At 37.0% G+C, this 12,503-nt stretch overlaps 2 protein-coding genes across 2 annotated transcripts; one reads left to right on the top strand and one right to left on the bottom strand.

Moving 5' to 3' along the window:
- The first annotated feature begins 2,423 nt into the window (after positions 1-2,423).
- LOC119998333 (sulfite exporter TauE/SafE family protein 4-like) lies at positions 2,424-5,774 on the top strand. Its single transcript, XM_038845636.1, has 12 exons — positions 2,424-2,718; positions 2,828-2,987; positions 3,283-3,483; positions 3,585-3,646; positions 3,768-3,816; positions 3,932-3,987; positions 4,104-4,190; positions 4,288-4,338; positions 4,458-4,697; positions 4,842-4,935; positions 5,060-5,200; positions 5,378-5,774. The coding sequence occupies exons 1-12, from the start codon at positions 2,575-2,577 to the stop codon at positions 5,458-5,460; spliced, it is 1,368 nt and encodes a 455-aa protein (XP_038701564.1). The 5' UTR covers positions 2,424-2,574; the 3' UTR covers positions 5,461-5,774.
- A 1,926-nt stretch (positions 5,775-7,700) lies between these two features.
- On the bottom strand, positions 7,701-12,030 carry LOC119999008 (SRSF protein kinase 3-like). The gene is made up of 4 exons (XM_038846497.1): positions 11,626-12,030; positions 9,811-10,767; positions 8,751-8,798; positions 7,701-8,633 (listed from the first exon to the last, which is right to left on the bottom strand). Exons 1-4 carry the CDS (start codon positions 11,857-11,859, stop codon positions 8,226-8,228), a joined length of 1,647 nt encoding a protein of 548 aa, XP_038702425.1. The 5' UTR covers positions 11,860-12,030; the 3' UTR covers positions 7,701-8,225.
- Between the last annotated feature and the right edge of the window lie 473 nt (positions 12,031-12,503).

The following is a 12,503-nucleotide window of genomic DNA, read 5'->3' as shown; positions in this document are numbered from 1 at the left end:
AACTTCATTAATAATGGGAGGGTATTTTGGGGAGAAAAGTCAAAATTGCCTCAAAATTGTTCAAAATGGGACAATTGAGAAAATGACAATATGTTGTTAATAAATGGTCTCAGTTTTTGGGTCTGAATGTTGCTGTTTGGTTGACAAACACAATCTATTGTCAAAATACAATATATGGTGCACCAAACGGACTCATAATATGATGGAGTCGTCAGGAGTGAACACAAAATTTTATGTCAACAATATCTTTGAGCTTGACTCAGATTCAACGGAGGGTCAGCTCAGACTCTTAGAGAAATCAAATTTCAAGAAGTGAAAATCAAACTCCAACAATAAATTGTATATGATTCGAAACTCGAGATATTCATATGTGAATGTGAGACTGTGTAACAAGACAGATGATTTTTGGTGAATTAACCTGACGTTTGGAAGACAAATCCAAAGGCGATAGAGTGTGGTAGGACAAATTCAAGGGGTCTTTTTTTTTTGTAATTTACTATATATTTATGATTTATCTAAAATTTTTTGAGGAAGGTTAGGTGACTCCCTCACTAACAAGAGGCCTTCGCCTTTACCGGATACAATTTATTGTCGTGAATTGGACATGTGATCTTTTATTTTATTTTATAGCAAATAATTTAAAATCCGACATTGTCAGTTGTTACATCATGCGTATTTTTGTCAATATTAGGAATTAAGAATTACATATTGTCACGAACTTATCATATATCACATGCAAATACATATAAGTAACACTAAAGTAAAGATTATTGAATTAGTCTTACGTACACTTTTGAATTGTATTCACTATTCACAAGTCATGTGCTCCCCAAACCCCAATGAATGAATATATAATACAAACGGGAAGCTGTAGTGTAGACTGCAGCAGTTTGTTATCTCACCGTCCAATCTGTTTTTCAAATTTATAAGCAAAACTCGACTCTTCTCACATTGAACATGCGTTTTGTGAGTCTAAGTAACAATGACGATGACCCATAATGGACAATATTTTCAATGTATGTGGACACAAAATTTCAACCGTGTATGTCTTGTGTTTCCCACTTCCTCATTATCCACGTGCGTATATAAAAACAGTAATGTTAGGTAGCTCATATAGTGGTAGTCCATGAGAGCCCAAGTCTCTTAAACGCAATTTTAAAACGTTTTAATTCTCAAAATACATGTTAAATTTTTTAAAAAATTACATATTCAGAAACAACACATAAAACTCTTTATAACAAGATTCATTATCAATGAGTTTTATCTTGTAAATCTTAATTCCATTATTTTTTTAATGAAATTTTTTAATTTCATTGTTTTTTTCAATGGAATTCAATAACAAATTAATTCATAACTAAAACAATAGATTCTACCCTGTACTTTAAAAAACAATAGAATCTATATTAAAACAATAAATTTTGGATAATGAATTATGAGATAAAAGAGTGGAAATAAAACTATTTCATTGATTAAATTAATTGAATAAATATTTTGAGCTCTCATGGGCTATCAAACTGATGGACTATATGTCATTTTCGATATAAAAAGAGGCCCAAGAAAAGCCCGAGCTTTAACTCAACAATGAAAGCATTAGAGTTAGAAATGTTAAAAAAAATCAGAGAATGGAGGGACGACAAAAGGAAAGTGACAAAAAAAAAGGGACAAAAAATGAAAATAGTAAAATGTTAATATCGGCTATATTGCACATTTGACAAATTAATTGGCACATTTTTAGGGTTTAAATTGGGAGAATCCGAATAGAAAAATTGGGGTCAAATTGAGTCGAGTCATACTCACATTCCTGTCAAAAAAGTAAGGAACCATGCCCCCCAAAAAAAATGATTGGAAATTACCTTTAATATCGTGTTTATTGCACATTTGACAATTTAATTGAAACATTTTTAGGGTTTAAATTAGGAGAATCCTAATTAAAAAAATTAGGGTCAAAATTGGATAAAAGTGATAAATATTCTAAAAATATCATCTAATGTATCGTGTGACACTCATTTATCGCATGTGATTTTCAATGGGATCCTTACTTTGACATTGTCACCACACCGAATTAATGAGTGTCACACACTAAGATACTTTTGGATGATAAGTGCTGGGATGTGTAAGAATTTTGAAATTAGATAATGTTTGAGAGTCCCAAAATATGACCCCAAACCCTCAATTAATGTGAAGCGTTAAGTGCACCCTATATTTTTTTTATTACAGGAAAAGTGAATATGAGACACACATGAGTGTCATCTGAACAGATTTTCGACTTTTGAGATTGTATTTTGGGTGGATGTACATTACTCGTCAAAATGGAGTCCATTCATTGTCACAATCTAGTAACCAGTCTAATGTCGTGGTGTCGCCACGTGTACACTATTTGTCTTATAAGGTAAAACATTTTGTTTTCGTATTCTCTTCCGCCTTAAACAAAGCAATCTCTCCCTCCTCCTCTCACAAGCCTGTCATTTGTTCTCTGTGTTTGAGAGAGCACAGAGAGGATTCACCATTTCATTGCTCTCCACTTCTCTTTTGTTTCTCTGCTGCCGTGTTTTTTTTTTTGTAAGCAGAGTAGATATGTCGACAAGAGGATTCGTGCTTTATTTGCTCTCTGGGTTCTCCGTGGCTGTTCTTTCCGTGCTATTCGTCACTGATAAATCGTATTCAAACCAGAAGGTTTTTCTTTCCTCAAATGGATCTCGCAGCGGCAAAGATTGGCCCGTATGTCTCTATGTGACATGTTATATGTATGTCAGTATGTCTGTGGGTGTATGAGAAGATTTTGATTTTTTTTTTCCGAACTGGGTTTTTTTTCCTTCTTTCTTTGCAGAAATTGGAGTTCAATGGGAGACTCGTGGCGGCGACGGTGATTGGATTTCTTGGATCGGCATGTGGGACGGTTGGTGGTGTTGGTGGTGGAGCCATTTTTGTTCCCATGCTAACTTTGATTGTTGGGTTTGATACCAAATCTGCTGCTGCTCTTTCTAAATGTAATCAATCAAATTCACCCCTTTTGTTGTATTTTGTGCTCTTCATTGATTCTGTGATAAAATAGATGATAAATTTTCAATGATTTGCTTTTTAAACAGAAAAGTACTCCAAATGGATGATAAAAGTGTTAAAAACCAAAATTTTGTTTCCTCTATCTTCCTTTTTCTTTTAATCTTTTTAACTGACTAGTTGTGTGTTTTTTGGTCGTTTCCTCTGTTTCTTTTTCATTTGGGTTTGTGTTTTTTTTTTCCTGAAAATTGGTACAAGGTTGTAACTGATAACATGTGGTTGCAGGTATGATTATGGGAGCATCAGCATCATCAGTGTGGTATAATCTGAGAGTGCCTCATCCATCAAGGAATGTTCCCATCTTAGACTATGACCTGGCTCTTCTGTTCCAGCCCGTGCTAATGCTCGGCATCAGTGTTGGTGTTTCCTTGAGTGTTGTCTTTCCTTACTGGCTTATTACCGTTCTTATTATCATACTCTTTTTAGGTTGGTTAAAAGAATTGGTCAAACTGTTATTTTTTTACTCATTGCTCAATTATTAAGATAAAATATGAAACTAATTCTTGGTTTGATTTGATTGTGACTAGGTACCTCATCAAGATCGTTCTTTAAGGCTGTTGAAATGTGGAAAGATGAGACAATAATGAAGGTCTGTATTACTGTATCAATTCACTAGTTTAATGGCAAGTTGATTAGCAACGTGCTTATATATAATAATTTAATGCTAATTAACCAGTTTTGTATTCCAAATTGTTGTTCAAATATTGCAGAAGGAACTGGCCAATCAACAAGTAACTACAGTTAACTCCCGTGGCGAGCGTAAGAATTACTGAATATAGTTAATTATAAACACAAATAGTCCTCAATATTTACATATCTATATGTATAAATTTGTGAACAGACTTGTTCATAGTGTTTCTCTTATGACTTCCAGTTTTGATAGACACTGAATATGAACCATTGGTACCTAGAGAAGAGAGATCAAAATTGGTAAGTAAATCTCCCTTTTCGATATTGTATAGAACATTTTTTGGGAGATTAAGAGCATTCATAAGAGAAAGAAACCCTGACAAGAAAACTGAAGATACTTTTTTTTTTTCTGCCAGCAAATATTATGTTTCAATCTCAGGTGGAAAAGACTTTTGGTTCTTCTTGTTGTATGGCTCTCTTTTTTGCTTCTCCAGATCATTAAGGTAGGAAGATTTGAACCCAAGTCACATGCTTTCAGAATTTATCTGGACCTACATATGTCTATGTTTATGCTCATGATTATACCATTTTTTACTGCAGAATTATGTGGCAGTTTGCAGTACATGGTATTGGGTACTCTTTTGCTTGCAGGTAACGTCATTTATGTATAATAACCTGAACGTGATCTATAGGACGTATTTATACTCTCTGAATATTAGTTTTGGTGTATGTCTCAACGTTATGTTTTTGTGTTGTTACTTGTATGTCAGTTCCCTATAACCCTTGGAGTATTTGGATATGAGGCAATCAAATTGTATAAAGACCACAACAAGAGGATTAGCACTGGCAATACAGAATCCATTTGTGAGGCTTCCATTGCCTGGACTCCACTGCACCTCGCCTTCTGCGCACTATGTGGACTCTTAGGTGGCACTGTCGGAGGCCTACTTGGTTCCGGTGGGGGATTTATCTTGGGACCATTACTCCTTGAGATTGGTGTCATTCCCCAGGTAAGAAATTGATCAGGATCCCATTATTTCCTCAATGACTGTCATTCCCTCTTTTGTAATCTCAGCACATAATGATGAGATTTTAAGGAATATCTGCCATGAGAATTCAAACTTTCCTTTAAAATTTTGTGCTTTTGTGGACAGGTTGCGAGTGCCACAGCAACATTTGTGATGTTGTACTCATCATCCTTGTCCGTGGTCGAGTTTTACCTCCTCAAGAGGTTCCCTGTGCCTTTTGGTACAATTCCCTGCGTTGTTGTTTTTGTGATTTATAATCTCCTTGAATAATAAGTATATACAAGATGTAAGGCAATGCAGTGTATTCTAACCAAAACCATGTTTTTGTTTCCCTGAATTTTCAGCTTTGTACCTAATGACAGTGTCTGTTGTGGCTGGCTTCTGGGGACAGTTTTTTGTAAGAAAGCTCATCACAATCCTAAGAAGAGCTTCACTCATTGTATTCATCCTCTCCGGTGTCATCTTTGTCGGTGCTATCACTATGGGTAAATATGCTTATACATTGCTTTTTTTTTGGCGGGGTGGGAGTTTCGAACTTGGGTACCACCAAGTCGAATATGTGCCTTAACCACCTCGGTTGAGGGTTGTTCGCTCTTATGCATTGCTTGTTAACTTGTTAGTTGTTAATTCATGAGTTCTTAACTAAAAACCTTATTTCACAGGAGTCATTGGCGTTGAGAAGAGCATTGACATGATACATAAACATGAGTTTATGGGATTCTTAGGGTTTTGCAGTAGCCAATGATCGTTGGCAAGCAAAACCCAAAAAAGGAGATTGAAGAGGGAAATTCTTAGTTGAGATTGGGATTGAAATGGGTTTGTTGGTCCATGAACAATTGACCAATCCAACCCAAAAAAAAAAAAAAAAAAAAAGATGTTTGTTTTAGTTAATGTGGAATAATCATGAGTGTTAGTTCCTGGCTAACACCATCACCTGTAGTTGATTGTTTTCTTTCTGCATTTCTTTTATGTTTGCTGAAAGAAAGAAAGAACGAACATATCTGAAGAAAATAGTCAGAAATATTGAAAAGTAACATGTCTTGTGGAGGCACTTTGTTTTGATATAATGTGTTTTGGATTGAATGCATCCTGTAAACTTGTTTCACCAAAACAGCCGTAATAGCCCGCCCTTCCTTTGCCTAGAAAGATATTGTCCGTTTTCGGTTAGTCCATACTATCATGCACGGATTTGCTTTTCAAGACCTATATTTGAGCCTGAAAGCTGGTCTTACTAGGTTGAGAAGTTTGATCTATTATATTTTGCACTCAAGTTTGTTAGGTATTGAATGAGCTATCTAGTGGCGAAAAGACTTATTGTAGAAGTGTAGTGCAAAATATAATAGGATAAATTTTCAACCTAGTAGGATTGATTTTCAGGGCTAAAAGATCGGTCTTGAGAAGCAAATCAGTACGGGGTTGTATGCGTGAATACTACTACCCCACATCCAAAACGGACAATATCTTATTAGGCCAAGGGAGAATCATGTTGTTACAACAGCTGTTCATGGTTTATTTTTTAAAAAAACTGTTCATGTCTGTGAAAGAAGAGTTGTACAACATGATGAACTGGAAAAGCTGGTAGTTTTGCATGAAAGATTCTTTGGTACCTCACATGGATGGGGATCATGTGGGATCCACACTTGACTAGATCATGATCTGGATGAATGGACAAGAATGTTTCTAGCGACTACAGTTATTAATTATTGTCTGGATTTTATAGAAAACGTTTTTGTTGTTATCCTGAGACTGGATGATGGATTTTATAGATTTTTTTTGTTGTTATAAACTAACGAGAGCTATAGGTTTATGATGAATACCCGTCACAAATAATGGGGGCCAATAAGAGGTTTGCACTCCTTTACAAGTTAGACTTTAAACCCATCATTTTTTGATGTGGGATTCTCATCAATCCTCCCCTGAGAGTGTGCACAGGTCTGAAACGAAAAGTAACTCGATGATCGAAATGGTCCAACCCGGGTCATGCATGAGAGTGTGGATTTGAAGTCTAACTTATAAGGGATGACAAACCTCTTATTGTCAACCTGCATTTTCAATAGAGAGTTAGGTCCAAACTTATGATACTAGACTTGGTCCCTCATCCTATGTAGTGGGTATTCATCAGTTTCACCAAACATCTAATAATTTATTTCACAGTTTATAAGCTAACTTATTTTAACAGCAAATAAACTCTAACAAACAGAGCCAACAAACATCACACAACCAAGGGCTTTTTTGGGATGGGGGGCTTCAATTCCCGGCTCTAATTTTGGCTCCAATTCTTCCCCAAATGTATGTTAATATGAATTAAAATGTGTTATTAGGGATTTTTAGTATTTATAATGTTAGAATATAGTTTATTTTGAATTTTTTTCCTAAATCCTAAATTCTAAACGCTAAACCCAAACAATAAACACTAAAACCTAAACTCTAAATCTTATACACTAATTCCTAACTCCTAAACTCTAATATTGCATTTTCAAAAACAAAAATAATGATTTAACATGATTTTTGAGAAGAATTGGAGTAAAAAATTGGAGCCCTCTACACATCTTTTTTGACCCTAATTAACATAGGCGACAACCCAACAATTTAATTCCAAAACAGACAATATTAGCTTATAGTATTTGTGGTTTTTTATTATAAAAATTAGCTGTCACAATTTTCTTACAGGGGAACTGACAGACACAGTACGTCTACTTGGGCTTCTGGCTTATCAAATATTCAAATGGCTGAGCATAAGAGCCCATGGTCTGGTCCAACTAATGGCAGTCATCATTGTCTCAAGACTCAATTAACTCATTCTTTAGCCCAAAAGCCCAACCATGGGCTTCTAACTGATGTTGCATTTGATACGAACATAAACCTAAAGACTCAATTATGTGATTCCGGTATTGTATCAGTAATAGTTTTTTAATCCAAGAGCAATCATCATCATCATCAGTCGAGCCTTCATCTCAAAAGTTTAAGGCCGGCCACACGAGTCTATGAAACATCATCGAGAATCCATCACATGTATTTATTTCTTCCATTCATTTCTATCATGGATCATAGATCCAAGAGCAATAAAGTATAGAACTTACATAAAAGGAACAAAATCCACAAGAAAAAGTTAGCAGATATAAGATATTGATGGGATGATGTGTATAGAACCAATATTGTGTGCAGTTGTTATTCTGTCACAGAAAAAGGAGGAATCTGCCCGAGGAGAGGCTCACGTCTGATTAGCTAGTTGGCGAGGCAATAGCTTACCAAGCGATGACCAGTAGCTGGTGTGAGAGGTCAGCCACACTGGGAATTTAACCAATATACAGTTTGAGCCAATGTTCCACCCAAACTAAACCAGCACCATCACCAAATCTTAGACATCCAATCCCATTCACATCCACAAAATGAGCATTGAATCAAAATCATGTCATGCTTTGAAAGAATCTCAGCTGCTGGAGGAAAACATCGCTGTGAAGAATAGAGAGCGGGTTAAAGTCATGTAGGCTGATGTCCAACCTCAATGAACTACTTGGAGAATTTACTACTGGAAGGGTGATCTTTGATTGTCTCAGAATCTGCATTGATAGCAATATTTCCCATTCCAACCTCCATTGCCTCCCTCTCATCCTTCTCTCTTTTCTTTTTCACAGAGTCCAAAGTTTGGTTCTCTTTAGGAGTTGTAGATGGCTCTAAAAGACGAGGGCCTGCATTGATCCACGGATGAAGAAGGCATTGAGCTGCTGTTGGCCGCTTCTCTGGGACAAAATCAAGAATGGGAAGAAGGAAGTCTGTCATGTCATTTGCATCCTTCTCACTGAATTCATACTTCTCTACAAGAACCTTATTCAAGGGCCAGAAACGCAACCGACGGATATGTCTCAAATCACCATATCTATCAAAAAGTTCCCGGGAGTAGCGACCACCTAAAGCAATCTGAGAATGAGTTCAGCCAATTTGTACGTTAGATGCAAGTTTCTTATGAGGTGAATGTCTTAGCAAACTTTTCTTATGAGGTGAATTTCTTTTAAGGCCGAGAGCTATTTTTCTCACCTTACGTGGCATGATTCCAAGAAGCTCCATCATCAACGCTAAGTGATCCTGAAACAAATTGACAAGAACGTCAAGCTTGTTTATTGCCCACAAGAGTAAGCACAACAGTTTTAGAGCCAAATCAACCATTCCAGTGCCAAAAGTGTAAAGCTCAAGCAAAAATAACAAAGAAAATTCATCTTACTGGGTAACAACAAAATGTTTAGCAGTTAAATAAGTACAATCAACATTCCCTCAAAACATCCACACCTTATAAAAACACTCAACAAAAGCAAACCAGTAGCTCAACACTTTGAAATTTTCTGATGCAGAAAGTATACACAGTATAGCTCTGATAAGATTAAATAGACATAGGATTCAAATTAGCAGCCCAACCATCAGGTAGACAACTCTTGAAAACTATTTCCAAACACTAATTTTAGAAAACAAAGCCAAACACAATATTTTTATTCTAGAATAGGGGCTTTGAAAGATACAACTCAAAGCTATTCTAGGAACCAGGAAATTAAAAATGCTTTGAAGGGTTTGTATGGCTGTTTTCCGTTTCCGTTTCCATTTTCATGGCAAAGACAAAACCTGTAACCCCTAGACTGAGGGAAAGCAACTTTGATACTTGGCCACAGGCTCTCTTTCAGCACGTAAAGTATAAAAATTAAAAGCAAGAGGAACTGTTGCAGTTAAACAGATTTGATCCTTGATGAGAACATCATCATCATATAATTAGTACAACATTTGCATCAACTTATGACTAAGCACAATTATGTGCCACGTGATATAAACACTATCTCTGAGTGGAAGGCTTTAAAAAAAAGAAGAAGAGAAGGCAAATGACTTGATACAAATGTAGAAGCATAAAAGTGACATTTTCTTTATAGGTGGGAGCATCAAACTTTTTCTTTTATGGGTAAAAGTACAAAACCAAATGATTGAGTACTATGCTATATTGGCCTTCAAAATCATATAAGTTCTTCATTATTTGAGCATGGGCGTGTTGACAAATAGAGAGAACATGGAATATAGAAGAAGCACAAAAATAGCAAATCCTAGATAACACACTTACCTCATCCCTATCAAAGTTGTCACCACTATGTGGATCAAAGAGAACATCACCAGTCGCAAGCTCAAAACAAATAGAAGCGAAGGACCACATGTCAGCTGATGTCGAGTATTTTGATCCAAGTATCACCTCCGGACATCTGTATTGTCTCGTCTGAATATCATTTGTGAACTGCTTGTACGTCCAGCAAGCATTCCCAAAGTCAACCAATTTGCACTTAAGATCAACTGATGCTAAAAGCTTCTTCCTTCTTGAGCGGCTACCCTTGCTGCGATCTGGCCCACTATCCTTAGTCTCATCAGCATGGGATTTTCTATTTCTGTTCACAGAACCAGTGGGCTCATCTTCAACAGAGGCTAAATTTGGTTTCACATTCGGAGCTGACCCAGCAGCACCAGATGATTCAGGGCCTTCCTCAGCGTCCCCAGAAACATCTTTCTCCACACGTCCCTGAGCTGCCTGTTTTGCCTTTCTTCGGATTTTTTTCTTGTGATTCCGAGTCAAATCCCCATTCAGTGCCTTTGACTCCAACACGGTCTTATTCTTGCTATCTGGAAGAATGAGAGGAACGCCTGACTTTCTGGGATCCTTAGACGGGTCTATCGTAGACAATAACAATATATTCTCTGGCTTCAAATCTGTGTGTATGATAGAAAGTTGTCTGTGTAAATAATCCAAACCCAGCAAAATGCGGATGCAAATCTCCTTAACCAAATGGAGAGGCATTCCATGATAATCAGTATACTTGATAAGTGTCAAAAGATTATCACCCAAGTACTCAAAAACCATACAAACATGCTGTCCATTAGGGCCTGAATGCTTAAAATGATCTAGAAGCTTCACTACACATTTCTTATCATCTGGGTCTCCCTCCGCAATCTGTTGCAAGATCGTTATCTCATCCATGGCCGCCTCGGTATAGTGCTGAGCGCTCTTTTGCACTTTTAGAGCTACATATCGCTGCAAAATCCACAAATTATAAGGAAGAAAAAATAGGGTGGGGGAATGAGCAAATTAGGAAGAAAATATAAGAATCAAAAAGTAGACGTACACTGAGAATTTCTGCTCTTAGGCCTTGCTAGTAAAGAAAGTTTAGAGGAGGTGTTGGGGATGAGGTGAGGTTTTGTGGGGAGACGGATGGAAGGAAAGATGACAGTTCATGGAAACTCTCAAATGAAGAGTTTTCTCCAACCCTCATCTGGAGCTTTAGAAGGTCACGGGTTTAAAGGTTCTTAAAAAGATTTAAAACCAAGCAAGCCAAGTAGGTGTATGAGGCTTAACTATGGAGGTTCTTATATGATGATCCCAAGCCCCAATTATAGAAAAGTTAAAATGAATGCTTTAGTTTCTGGCTTTCCCTATACTCTCTCAGCAGCAAGATTTAGCAGAATCTAAATACAACAAAGACATATACACTGCATATCGCCAAAATCACACACTATGGAACAGGTTATTGTTAAGAGCCGGATCAACATAGAAAAGCAAATAAATCAAATATCCGATACCAAACATGAGGTAGTTCAGCCCCTTAGGCTGAGTAATCAAGGTAGAAAGTAGAAACAAAGGTTCAACAATAAATGACCAACTCAACAACCTGGATCAAAAGACAACGACTTCATTGAGTAAAAAGGTTCAGAAAAAAATGTCTACGACAGAAGGAAATACATACGTTTCTTCCCCCTTCCTCCATTATCTCAGCAACCAAATGCCAAAGAGAACTATAAAACAAAAGATTTCCTCAACTAAAGCTACAACGAACCATTAGATCAACCAAATGAGAGCATGTATGGGAAGTGAGAGAACAAGAAAAATTCGTACCGAATGAACTGTATCCCAGGCGAGCCAGACAGTGGAGAAGTGGCCCCAACCGAGCTTGCTTTGAACAACGTAGCGTCCATTCTTAAAGAAATCGCCGATTCGGACGGCGTGGTAACCTCCACGCCTGTAATCCTCGGTCCCCTCGTCCTCCGACGTGTAGTCCCCGCCACCGTCGCTGCTCTCATTTTCCTCATCCTCCCCCTTCTTCCTCTCCTCATCCACTGATTGATTCATTGGAGCAATCGAGATTCTCGATCCAGCTCAGGCTCATCTATATATATACTCCTCTTTGTTCGAAATTAGGGTTCCGGTGGAGTATGGATCTCGCTTTGCTTAAATGTGTCAAGAAATTTTCATTTTCATTTTTACTTTTTTGTGTTTGCGTCGGAGAAATTCTTCCACTTTGAAGTTTGAACTGTGTTCTTCTCTCCATGTAAAACGGATTCGGAGCTTACCCAGTTACCCGTTTGAAATGGTTCGGTAAGTGCAGCCGTCATCATCAATGCAATAAATGTAATAAGTGGGACACGATGAAACCGATTATTTTCCACTATTGTCTTAATTCCACCCAAACTATTAGTTAGAGTAGTAAAGATTATCTGTATCACCTCGATGATCAAGGTTCGAATTTTCCTTTTCTGTTTTAAAAAATTAAGTAATTAGTTTGATAGGGTACATAAACGATCGGGGCTTATTCGATATAGGAACATGTAAATTTACCAACAGATTAAAAATGATTAAAAAAATTGAATCATAGCCTGAATCATTGTCGGCATCCTTACACCACAAATTGTCGTTGGACCAACCTCCTTAAAGGCTAAACGGCTCTCGACCTTTACAAACTTTTATTGAACCTTGACAGCCTTAATCACACCACA

This window comes from Tripterygium wilfordii, chromosome 5 (genome assembly GCF_013401445.1).
Source record: "Tripterygium wilfordii isolate XIE 37 chromosome 5, ASM1340144v1, whole genome shotgun sequence".
Classification (NCBI taxonomy): Eukaryota; Viridiplantae; Streptophyta; class Magnoliopsida; order Celastrales; family Celastraceae; genus Tripterygium; species Tripterygium wilfordii.
Note: the sequence above shows the minus strand (reverse complement) of the source record. Positions and strands in the feature narration are given on the sequence as shown.

Bases quoted from the DNA above. Each gene is read 5' to 3' on its own strand.
- LOC119998333 (XM_038845636.1), top strand. From the start codon at position 2,575: ATGTCGACAAGAGGATTCGTGCTTTATTTGCTCTCTGGGTTCTCCGTG. The intron at 3,817-3,931 runs GTAAGAATTACT...TATGACTTCCAG, and splicing joins AGTTAACTCCCGTGGCGAGC to TTTTGATAGACACTGAATAT. The intron at 3,988-4,103 runs GTAAGTAAATCT...TTTTTCTGCCAG, and splicing joins GAGAAGAGAGATCAAAATTG to CAAATATTATGTTTCAATCT.
- LOC119999008 (XM_038846497.1), bottom strand. From the start codon at position 11,859: ATGAATCAATCAGTGGATGAGGAGAGGAAGAAGGGGGAGGATGAGGAA. The intron at 10,768-11,625 runs GTACGAATTTTT...TGGATTTTGCAG, and splicing joins CCTGGGATACAGTTCATTCG to CGATATGTAGCTCTAAAAGT. The intron at 8,634-8,750 runs GTGAGAAAAATA...ACTCATTCTCAG, and splicing joins TTGGAATCATGCCACGTAAG to ATTGCTTTAGGTGGTCGCTA.